Source organism: Gekko japonicus, unplaced genomic scaffold (assembly GCF_001447785.1).
Source record: "Gekko japonicus isolate JY-2015 unplaced genomic scaffold, Gekko_japonicus_V1.1 scaffold174, whole genome shotgun sequence".
NCBI classification, from domain to species: Eukaryota; Metazoa; Chordata; class Lepidosauria; order Squamata; family Gekkonidae; genus Gekko; species Gekko japonicus.
The window spans coordinates 510828-523364 of NW_015177013.1; the positions used below are offsets into that span (position 1 = coordinate 510828).

General features: G+C 45.3%; 1 protein-coding gene across 1 annotated transcript in view; it reads right to left on the minus strand.

Moving 5' to 3' along the window:
- Window positions 1–11445, minus strand: part of FOXN2 (forkhead box N2) — a 17624-nt gene extending 6179 nt beyond the window's left edge. Inside the window, exons 1-3 of the mRNA XM_015427670.1 lie at window positions 10909–11445; window positions 3254–3378; window positions 222–286 (exon numbers count right to left, since the gene is read on the minus strand). Coding sequence (XP_015283156.1) covers window positions 222–286; window positions 3254–3378; window positions 10909–11445 — 727 coding nt within the window. The remainder of the gene's footprint in view (window positions 1–221; window positions 287–3253; window positions 3379–10908) is intronic.
- Window positions 11446–12537: the final 1092 nt, after the last annotated feature.

The window sequence follows — 12537 nt, forward strand, 5'->3', positions numbered from 1 at the left end:
CTTCTTTATTGAAAATGCTCACATGTCATACAATGCTATGATTTCAGTCCTGAGCTCACATGCTCCCTTCCTCCTAAAAATGAATTTACAATGACACTACACTTCTACCAAAGAAAGAGTCATCCCCAAGCAAGATCTTAATATCATTTCTGGAACACACACAGATTCAGATACTTTGAAAAGTCGAGAGACCATCAAAACTGAGCAACAGACACACTTACCTTTGATAGACTGACCCTGACTCTGTTTCAAGACTGAGGTTAAGTAGTGAGGGGATGATGAACCACTAAAACAGAGAGAGAGAGAGAAGAACCAAGGTTCACAAACTTTGCCAGCCAAGATGAATTTCATCTCTGCAAACCATATTTGCCATCCAGTGGCTCTGAAATGGCAGCATTGCTCTTTTGCTGCACAGTGCTGCACAAGTACCAGTTGGTGCTGGTGGGTCTTGAAACTGCCACTGATGCATATAGAAAAATTGTGATGCCACTGCCATAAACCACCGGCAGCCACTGCTCATCACAGACCTTTCATGCATTATGCTGAGTTTTGGTTGCCCTATCTCCAAAGGAATATTGCTGAGCTGGCAAAGTAAAGAAGGGGGCATGAAAATGATTAATGGGATGGAGAGCATTTCCTAAAGATGAGAAGATCCAGGGGTCGTTTCGTAGAAAAAGAGCTAGGGGAACTCATTAGCATAACTCATTAGCATATGCCACACCCCCTGACATCACCGGAAGTGTGTCATAAGGCCACACACCCCGCCCCCAACGGTCCCGGCTGCCACTGCCGAGCCCCATGAGGGGCCCGGTGGTGGACCTGCAAGGCCGGCGGGAGTGCAAGGAAGCCCCGTGAAGGCCCTCCCTGGCCCCAGGCAGGCAGGGGTGGGGAGAGGCAGGGAGGAAGCAACTTACCCTCCCTCTTCTCCTGCCTCCTCCTGGCTGAATGGGGGCCGGAAACGGGGCGGCCGGAAGCAGGGGGCGGGGCTTCGTCATGTGCCCCGCCCCCGTACCTCACCCGGGGGAACTGTGATCCCCACGATCCCCCCCGAAATGACCTCTGAGAAGATCCCGGGGGGGGGACACAGTTCTCCCCCCTGAGGACCACTCCCCTAATTTTCTGAACAGAAAAACTGGAAAAATTTGGGGAGCATTTCGAAAGAAAATGTGAACCATTTTCTCTTTTTACAAGGAGTGAAATGCTTCTTAAGATAAATTTTTCTCAGTCAAAATGTATAGTATAAAAAAGCCTGAGGACTTTTTCAATTTCTCCCATGGAAAAATTAGGGGAGCACTGGAAAAAAAGGAAATAGCTTTGAGTGAAACAGTTAATTAAAGCACAGTTTTACTCAAAATGTCTAGTACACATTTTTTTACATAAGGCGATCTACAGCATTAGATAGTAATTCCTGTGTATGCTGCAGAGATACTCAATATATTTTCGAGAATATACTTATTGTTTAAACGTTATTAAGTTTTGCAACAATACGTATGCGACAATGTGCTTAAAGATAATACATTAGTAAAGTATTCAGTGTTCTCAGTGCTGTGAAATTTAACTTGATATCAAAATATGTTGGCAGTCCTATATATTGTGAACGTATGAAAGTTTCTGTCCAAATAATACACTTTTTTGTTTGTTACCTTCAATTTTTATTTTTTCCTACAGATGCCAAAAATTAAGAAACACATGCTAAGGTAGCACAGAGTGCAGCAGTCTGCCACTGTCTCACAAGTACTGGGTAGATCTGCAGTTTTTCTTATAGAGAATTAAGATATTCATGCCTTTAAACTCCCAAAATATGCCAAATAGTACAATTTTATGATACATTGTTATGTTTTATTTATTTATTTATTATTTCAATTTATAGCCCGCCCTCCCCGCAAAAGCGGGCTCAGGGCGGGTCACAGACAGGCATACGCCCGCACATAAAAACATTTTAAAAACCATTTAAAACTTTATACAACATTACAAAATTACGTATATAAAGTGCTCCAGATATTCCAATTTATCTTCCACAAAGATGACGAACTTACTGCTGCTCTACTAGCTCAGTGTCCTCTGTTCCGGACAATGCCGGCGTTCTTTGTTCCAGGGCCAGGTAATGATGGTACCATAGTGGCGGTTCCTACTCAAACACCTGGCGGAAGAGCTCCGTCTTGCAGGCCCTGCGGAACTGCATTAGGTCCCGCAGGGCCCTGATCTCCTCCGGGAGCTCGTTCCACCAGGTAGGAGCCGCCACCGAAAAAGCCCTGGCCCTGGTAATGGCCAGCCTGGCCTCCTTCGGGCCTGGTATTGCCAGGAGATGTTTCGCACCCAACCGTAGTGCCCGTGGGGGAACATATGGGGAAATGTTGTTAGATATGATATTAGGTATGATAATGTGAAATTAGGTATGATAGGAAAGCACATATTTACATCTATTTCAGCCTTTTCTCGACATTTAAAAAAAAAATCTGAAAAAAGCAGGGACAATTTTTCCTATATTTCAGAATTTCTGAAAATACTTCTCTAACCTTTCCTGTGGGGAAAGGCTGAATAGTAGTGGTGAGTGTCCCAGGGTTTGCCCTGGGACATGCCACCATTTCAAAGAGTGAGTTACTATCTGCGGATTCCTTTAAACTGTGCTGCAGGGTCCTGATTCTGATCTGGACCACTGCAGGGGGGGAGATCCTCCCCTTGCACTGTTTTCCCAACTCAAAACAGCTGGGGTGGAAATGTGGACAAATAATGCCCCCCTGGTGCTGATTCATGTCAGAAAAAAATGGCATGGGGAAGGCAGGATCCCCTGTTCCTCCCATGCCATGATAGTCCCCCAACTAGAATCAGGCCCGCAGCACAGCTTAAAGGAGTTCCCAAGTGGTAACTTCCTCTGTAAAATGGTAGTGCTTCCCTGGCGCAAACCAGGGGGTGCCCATCTTGTCTAGTTTGGCCCTAAGAAGAAAGGAGTCCTAACAATCATTTCCACTAACACGGGAGGGATTTTTGAGAGTCCCCCTTCCTGCAACAGAGCTCCCATTTACCCCTCGTGCTGTTCTGTGGAGAGGGGTCCTCGTCCCACAGGAGAAACATTTGGGGGAGATCTGTGAGACGCAGCAGTAGGGGGTGGAAGGAAAGTTCCAACCACTAACGGAAATGCCTTCTCATCGGCAAGAATATTCAGCGGGATCCAACATAAACCTTCTTGGGAAACCAGTATATCCTTACACTGAGCTCAAGCAATTCTGCATTGTGGTTTTTAAAACAGTCTTACCTCAGTGGTGATGCTGGTGGGGTATAAAAAGCAAATGCAGAGGGGAAAGGTTGCTTCTTCAGAGCTTGTATAAGGTTAGGCTTATATTCTGGATCCACACACCATAAAGAGCCTTTCCCATTCACCTAGGGAGTAACAGACACCAGTAATCATTACAAACGAGTTTTCCAAACTTGTTCATGTGAGATAATGAGTGTGAGGTCACTCAAGATGTCAGAATCACCACCTCCACAGCTGGTTCATTCCTGTTTTGGCAGACTGGAGTCATAACTTCTGGGCACCTGCCTCTGACTTGCAAAAACAAACTGAAAACTGTCCTGCACATACCCCTTGGTCCAATCTTTATGAAACTGGGGAGGGGAGGGTTTGAGGAGAGGTGCCAGCAGCTATGCTGCAAATGTGGTGCCTCTACCTCAAAAAACAGCCCCCCCAAGCCCCAGAGACCCCTGAATCAATTCTCCATTTTAGCCTAAGGGGACCATTGACTATAATGATCCCCATAGGGTACAATGCAGCCAAAAAAAGTTTGGCAATCCCAAATATTTCCCAAATCCCAATACGATACTTATATTGGGATTCGGGAATATCGGGAAATACTGATATTTTTGGGGTTCAATATACCCAAACCTGAAAAATACCTTTTTTGGGGGTGCCCATCCCAATACTCACTGAGCAACTGGTATATGCTGATAATGGCCAAGTAAATGCTTGAAATCTGTGGGCTGTAAAGGCTTCTCTAAGTCTGTGGAAGGTGATGGTGGACTAATAGGAAGCTCTGGTGTGATCCCATCTGAACAGTTTAAACCTACTCTATGAATTTAAACATGATTGCTGCCAGGCTAGGAAGCCACAGGGAAAGAAAAATACCTTTCTACATCGATATTCTATCATGACAGGTGCAGTGGGCATGCAGCTACTACAAACTTTATCAGCCAGTGTGCAAGTTAAGAGCTTTTTAAATGTGATGTCCACTCACGTGGGAGTGCTTACATGGGTATGTTTTCTGACAGCCGTCAGGTTTAAAACCAGCCTGAAGTGATTCTGCACAGCATAACTATTGCAGGCAACAAAAGAGAGTGCTTCCATTAAATGCATGAAGTGGGCTCGGAAAAAGAGAACCACAATGATGCAGAGCTGGGAGCCCCCCCAACCTTTCTGAGCCTGGGGGCACCTCTGGAATTCTGACTTGGCGTGACTGGCTCAACAACAAAAAAATTTACAGTTTAGGAAGATTTTAGTTTTAACTATTCTGTAATTCCAGGCCGTTTCAGGTTCATGTTGCTAGCTACCTTGTGAGCCATTTGTATGACACAAAAGATGGGATACACTTATTTCAAATACATGTGTTAAATGTCCCTCACATTGTGTCTAATTGTGCTAGCCAGCCATAGTTCACTAGGCATACACATTCATTTCAAAATGAATGAAACTGGAAAAGGCTCATTTGTTACACTTGTTAGGGTAATGAAAACAAATGGAAATACCAAGAGATTATTTGTTTCATTCAATTCCTCGGAGACCAGCACATTGGTTTAGAAAGCGTAGAGCGCTGTTCCTTATAATGGGGTCTAGGAACTTCATGCGGTCCACCAAGACTTTTGTAAGAGCCGAAGGGAGGCACCTCTAGCACCCATTCAGATAAGGTGAAAATGGAGCTCGCTAAGATTTTGAGGAAAAGGACAGGGAATCTCCACCACAGTGGAAAACGATAGAATCAGCTTTCCCTTCTTACAGAATTAGCTTCCCACTCGTACCATTGCTGTTACCCACAATCATCAACCTCCCAGAGCACCTCAGAGTGCCACTCAGAAAACATGAGGATTGGCCATTGGGAATCCATAGTTCAGCATTCTTGTTGGCTGAGTAACGACAAGACATTAATCCTAATGCAGTCATCATGGTTCCTCCCAGCATAATGCTTTATCAGGTTTCCACTCTTTTCTACCCAAAAACAAATGAGTCTGCCATAGAGAGAGGGAGAGATGCTCTTCTGTATCCATGCACAATAACAGCCAACTGCATTTTTTTTGTATCAGGTTGTGTGTGTGATATTGGTCTATTTCTATGAACAGCTCTGAATGATTTTTTTCAGGACCTTCCCCACCCCTGTTTAGCTGGCCTCTATCTAGAAGTTTTTAGTCCATAAAGAAGTTTCTTAGTGTGTCTGGAGCAAAGTCTCTTCTAATCAAGAGGTGAGACCATTTAGAACTTTGATCAGGGACTTTTGAATTTGTAGCCCTATAGAATCAGCAGCCTTCTGAGAACAGACCTCATAGACATGACGAGCATTTTACCTGGACTTGCTTTTAATGTAGTTTTCACTGTATTGCTTTGAGGACGTGAGAGGACAAAGGCATCCATGTTCCTGTTTCTGTCTGTACTTTGGAAAAGGCAAATAGCAGGTGCCTGCAAAGGAGGGGGAGCACTTGAGGGGTCTGTGAAAAATTTTATATCAAAATGGATATCCTTGGGTTGCTAGTTTCAGAACTGCTCTCTCCCATAAGCAAAGCTGAAAATCACTTTAATTCTTCCATGGTCTACCATGGTTCCCCAAAGTGGATTCTGCCCTGGCACCTGCCAGCAGTGTTCCCTCTAAGCTAAGTTAGTGTGAGCCAGCTCACAGTTTTTTAGCTTCCAGCTCACTTATTTTTGTCACCTCAGGAAGGATGGCTGCAAAGCAAACTAATTAATGCAGTAGCCAAACTGCTCGCCAGTAGCTCACAAAGTATAATTTTTGCTCACAAGACTCCGCAGCTTAGAGGGAGCATTGCCTGCCAGTACGTCCCTTGGCATGTGCCAAGTTTCTCAGAAAGTAGGTGGGGCCATTCCAAGGCAAGGCTTGTTATTGGCTGCCTCATTCAAATGAAAAAAGTTTTACACTGGAGGATCCGGAGGACTGGTAAGCACCTGGACCTTCTTAGTCTGTATGAAGTTCCATTCCCCCTTCTCCCCAAGAGGTGTTAGGAGGGAGGTATTCAATTTGGCTCCGCCTCCTGTGGGTGCCATTTTGGGCTTGGCTCCACTTCTCGTGGAAGTCGTTTTTGTAGTGGCACTGTCACCACCCCCTCCCAAAATTCCAAATGTGCACACAAACTCAAAAAGGTTGGGGATCTCTGGTCTGGACTTCAGCCATTTTTTTTCCTGGTCAAGACAAGGGATGTTCTCTCAGAACAAATCCAATGTATTTCTATGGCATTTATTTCAAAGTATGCAGAGGACTGTGCCCTTTGTCTTCAAAGGCAACACCTGTTTGGCTTACAGGCCTTTGCAGTGGCTGCTACTGCAAGCCTCAACCCAAATGTCTCAAGAACAATACAAATACATAATAGCTTTACTAAAAGGGTTTTATTAAAAACACTGTTAATAAGAGCATTTTGAACTATGAAGAAAGACCACATAACAGTTATCAAAATAACACTGTGTAATTCAATGTGCACACACATGCCATTTACCATTCTTGATCAAATTTTTGTATCTTTTCCCTGCAAAGTACAGCAAAATCAATTTTTCATATGTGCATTTGTGGGAAAAGTCTAATTCCAGAGTTAATGCAAACAGCAAAGAAAAAAGTCTTGCCACATTTAGAACCACCTGTAATGCCGGTGCAGTCTATTGGGTTTTGGGAGGCCTTGCTTTTTAATTCTATTGGTCTTCATAGTAAGAGTTCAAGATGATAACCATCTTGTTTTTCCTCTCTTGCCCCCTTTGGACAGAAGTGTTCCTACCACATCCAAGAGCAGGGCAGAAGGAACAGCAGGGAGAGAAGAACAGATGACCTGACAAAAGAGTGAAATCAAAGCCGCTCTTCGACACAGGTCTTTGTATCCCAGCAGGCATTGCAGTGCCTGGATTTGTTCGCGGGAGAACCGGCCTCCATTTAAGCTGAAGCACTGCCCTCAGGTGGGAAGCACAGTCCCTCTTTTGTCCTCCAGGCAGCTACACTTGCTGCAACAAAGAACATTGTGTATTTTAGCAACCTGACCTGCATGCACCCTGCTTTTATTGCATAAGCAGTTGTTCTTCAACACAACAAAAACTGTTTGGATTCCCCCCCCCCCCCCCAAGAGCTACAAACCCTTCAGTACATCTGAACTCTGCTTATCAAAACATGCATGCAATTGTGTGTGCTGATGCTGGAGCTTCAAAGGCTTCTCCCCCTCCTGGCTGCTCCCCTCCGTCAGCTAGCAGCACACCACCAGATCGGCATGAACACGGCCCTTTGCCTTGCTCTACCAGCCGCTCGCAAGCCAGCCGAGCAAAAGGAAATGCTGCCATGGAAACACAAAACCAGGTTGCTACTGGAGCCCATACTTTACACGCTAAGCAGTCCTCAGAATGACACAACTTTCAAATAACCAATTTCTTGCACTTTAGGAAGGAGAGTCAGTGCAACATACATTTTCTGGATGTAGAATCTCTGCAAAAGAGAGGGTTGCCTATTAGCTGCTGGCAACCAGCAGGAGGCTTGGGGGGGGGGGATGCCATCAGAGAACAGCATAATGTCACTTCCACAGAAAACTCAGAGGAGAGGGTACTCTGCTCTAGGAATTGCCTAAATGTCTGGCCATTCCTAGAGCACACTGACAGACAATGGGAGCTGGAGGTGGGAGATCTCTCTCCCCCCCCCCCCCCCCCCCCCTCCGGGGGGGGCCCCCCCGGGGCCCCCCCCCCCCGGGAGTTTTGCACTTCTTGGTGCCTCCCCGGGAGTTCTTCGGAGGAAGTGATGTCATCGCATCGGGCACGTTGGGGGCGGGGCCACTATCATTCAAGGGGAAACCATAGAGTTTTCCCTCAAATGATAGAACATCCCCCTGCAACGTGCCCTGAGTGATGATGTCACCTCTGTTGTAAAATAGTCAAAAGTATTTAAATTATTCAGAGTATCAATGGATCTTGCTCTATTGGAAAGAAGAGATTTCTTTGCTTTTAAAAACCTTTATTTCTAAGGGTAAAAGGTATACAGGGAACCTACAAAATAACAGAACATCTAACAGCTATGACCTCCTATACAATAAACTATTTTTATTGTTCACTCTGCCTGGTCCTCACGCCTATTATTCAGCCAAAAGGGAGATCTAAAGGCCTGGGAAGGTGCTCTGGGCCTTCTCAGGGGAGCCTGGAACCAGAGTGGTGGCAGCGTCAGGTGACACCCCACCTGAGGCATGACACCCCCCCCCACACACACTGCAGCTAAACAGCATTCCTAGCAACAGACCCTAAAAGAGGCAAAGTTCTGTCACCCAGGCACATGCCAAAACTGGGGTGGGTGGGTGGTAAGAGTGGCATGTACACCTAACATTAATTTTTGCAGTGTGTTTTATTCTCACACATGCTGGTATATAATTATTTATGTGTCACCAAATTAAAGTGTTAAGCAGGAAGGGGGGAAGAGATGCGGCTCACTTCCTAGGCATCCAGGGGTAACCAGAGACACAACCAGTGACGGCAACTGGCACAATGAACTGCTTACATTCCCAATGATCCCTATTTAGCAGGTACTATCCTGATTCCCTGTTACTTCTCCTAGGTAAACCATTGTCTCTGCACAAAGGAAGCCTTGTGAAAGAGAGCCAGACCTTGCAAATCACAGTAGATCAACTATGTATTTCAAGAACTATTTCTTTTCTCGCCCTGCTCCAAATGCCAGAGTTTGAACATCAGGTGTGCCAGATTTTCCCATCATACCATAGCTACCATAAGTATTAAAACCTCTGTCATTTCCTGCTGCTTCCTTCTATAGCCCCGAAGACCAAACGAATCACAGAATTTGTCAAAAGCAACACTCCTAATTGTGTCCCATGATGTCTGATCTACCTTTTTCAGGATAGGAAATACAGAAACACAATTTGACACTCGTTACCCTAACATTTTAATCTGGCAGCAGCCCAATTGCCGGGGTCAGATGATACCCTAAGCAGGTACAGTGTGCAGTGTGGAAGGAAAAGCTGCAAAAGCAGGATGGGGGGCCTTGAAAGAGGAGGCATTTGCAGCATTCATACACTTAGCATTCCCGCTTGGTATGTACAACATGCATGCACAGTTGGGTAATTGGTTTTTTTTAGGGAGGTTGCAGAAGAAGAATAAGACAGAGACAAACAAGTCTTCCTAGTGCATCCTTTCTCCAAAGGGCTCGAGGAGGTATACATAGATCTCCCTTCTACCATATCCTCACAACACTCCTTTGAGGTAGGCTAGGCTGGAAGAGAATGACTGGCCCAAAGTCAGCCAGTTAGCTTCATGGCAAAATGGGGATTTGAATCTAAGTTTCTCTGGGTCTTAACCTAGTACTCTAACCACTACACTCTACTGATTTTCAGGTGAGATAAGTGCCAGGAAGGTTATAACAAGGGAGGGTGGGGCGGGTCAGTGCTGTCTGTTCTTTCCCTTCAGCAGTGCCAGGCAACTGAGAACTCCCCTGCCCCCTTCCACTATCCAAATGGGTAGCCCAGAAGGACAACAATCAAAAGTAAAATGTTTACTCAGCTTATGCCTCCATAGAAGCCAAACTGCCCTGACCTGGTGGAACTCTCTGCCTAATACCACCAGGGCCCTGCAGGGCCTGTAAGGCAAATATGCTCCGCCAGGCTTTTGGTTGAGGGCAGCGATGGCTTCCATCATGGCTGGCACCCTCTCCTTTTCCTCCAGACTTGTTCTTGTCTTCCTCCTCTTCCCCTGCCCGTGAAGCGATGGCGCAGTCCAGAATGGGAAGAAGTTACATAGTCACATCATCTTGGATTCTTTTAACTGTATTTGTAATTTATTGTTGTGTGTGTTTTAATTCTACTGTTTTTACGCTACATATACCGTTGTACATTGCCTAGAGCCCTACATGAGCAGGAATTGGGCGATTCAGAAATCAAATAAATAATAATAATAATAGCCATGATTTTGCTTGCCCGGATTCCTACCATTTGCATGCCCTCCACAACAGCTGGCTGCATGGATGATGCTGGGAAACTGAGCCGTTTCCCTTGGTGGTCTTTGTGGGTGGGGTGGGAGTGACTTCCTCTCCCCTCCTCCGACCACCAAGTATGATTTTACAAAGACTGAACACATAGAACTCCTCTGCATTATCACAGGAAAAACTGTGCTCTGTCCAGCAACACGCACTTCATTTCTGCTTTGTTTGCTTCCTTTAGGGGTGCTCCCAGTGATGCATGCTGCTCTCAGGTTGGCAGTCTGTGATTCCCCATGCCCAGCTGAGAGCATTCTTCCATCCTAGGCGCCATTCCTTAGGACTAAATACCCTTGAACTCTTGTTAGACATGCATAGGACCACGTTGCTATAAACACTTGCCTTCACTAAGCACCCTAACAAGAAAGTCAGAGGATGGAACAACTGTGCGGGGAAATAACGTAATATTTTTTAATGACCATACTGACTGTTGCAAGAGAGTTCCTGAACAAAATTTTACCACCAGGGGAGAAAAGGAGTTATTCCAAAGCAATGACTATTTGCCTCTATTCCAAAGCAATGACTATTTGCCTCTATTTGCATCAATCTAGGATATTTATTCATATAAATATATGATGCTGCCTTAATGCAGAGTCCAACCATTATTCCGGTTAGCTCAGCACTGTCTACTTGACAGTCTTTCCTTAGAAGAATGAGTAACTCAGGCAGGGTATGCATATTTTTTATACATTACTCTTACCTTCCCATGGCTTCTCTCCACCTTTCGGAAACACTTGTTCAGGGAAAGATTATGCCGGACAGAATTCTTCCATCCAGTAGGTGCTGTAGCAAAATACGGGAAACGTTCCAGGATCCAGCTGTAGATTTCTTTCACGGGCAAACTTTTATTAGGAGAATGTTCAATTGCCATGTAGATTAGAAGGCTAAAGGAATAGGGGGGCTTGGAAGTAGCAGATTTCTTCTCTGGGTTCACGTAGCAGGACGAAGGATAGGATGGCACATTGTCACCCTCAATGTCATAGAGAGGACTGACCATTGGAAGACCCTCACTTCCGAGGCTGAAGTTTGTTAGCAGGTTCGTACTTTCATGCAGCCAGTTCAAGTTTGTGAGCTCGTCGTCAGCCAGGTCGCTATCCACAGCTGTGGCCTTCGGTCGAGCGGCATCTCCCGCCTCCGGCAGGCTTCCCATTCTTTGAATATGCCTTAGCCCTACAGTCTTCTCTGCTCCTGGTGTTTCACCTTTCTTATCAGGAGTCATTCCAGTTACTGGACCCATTTAATCTTGTTGGCCTACAATCAAACAAACCAATTATTTTTCAGACATATCACTTGTAAGTACTGAAATTCCAAAGCATGCCCAATAATCCTGAAATTATCATAGTGCTTATTATAGTCACAACAGCAGCAAATTTTGGTGTTATATAGCACTCTGAATGTTCCAGATGCTTCAAGTTGTCTTTAAGACAATCCTATCAGGTAGCCAAGTATTATTATCCCCCAAATTCGTGAATTAGGGGCTGAGTTAGACAGAAAAGGTCCTGGATCTAAGGTGTTAGGCTAAAGAGCCAGCTGAGGGAACCTCAGAAGTGAAACCCATCACATTCTAATGCATCCTGAACGACAGTGACTCCAACCTCCCTAGAGCTGCCATCAGCTGACCCACTTACAGCCAATTGTTTCACAGTAGAAGAATATCATCCCTTGCCTTCTGTAGCTCACTGATTAATTTACCAGGGACTAAGATGTATCTTTGACCAGGCTTTCCTTCAAATTCATATCTCTCTCTCTCTCTCTCTCTCTCTCTCTCTCCCCCCTTACTCATCTGTTGCTTTGCAGGGGCCCATTCTTAACACAACTATCCTAACCCACACTTCTCTAACTCTGCACACTCCCAACCTTTAAACAAACCACCCCCGGCCATCTGCACCAAGGGTAGCCCCATTCTCTACCAAGGAAAGCTAAACTCTGCAACCCACGGAATCCTAAGCTTCACATGGAAAATTCTACTTAGCATCTCCCTTCTAATTCATCAGATATTGTCCATTCACTTTCAAACCTCTTAGCAGCGAGGAGGAGGAGGAAGAGGAGGAGGAAGTTGTTCTCAGGAGGTGGATCCAACCAGCTTCTCTGCTAGTATAAATGGAAGGACAGATGCTCTTTGACCACTCAAAAAGGCTATGCTGGGGATCTCAGGAAGGAGGTTTTTTTTAACTCTTTCTTTCCCAAACACTCAAATTCAGCCCCCAACTCAGCAGCTTTTCTCTTTGAGCAAAATCTCCTTGAGAAAATAGCAGGGAAAGAATTTTCGACACATAAGCAGTTCGGGGTGGGGGAGGAATTGGGCTCTTTTTGTAGCAGGAACTCCTTT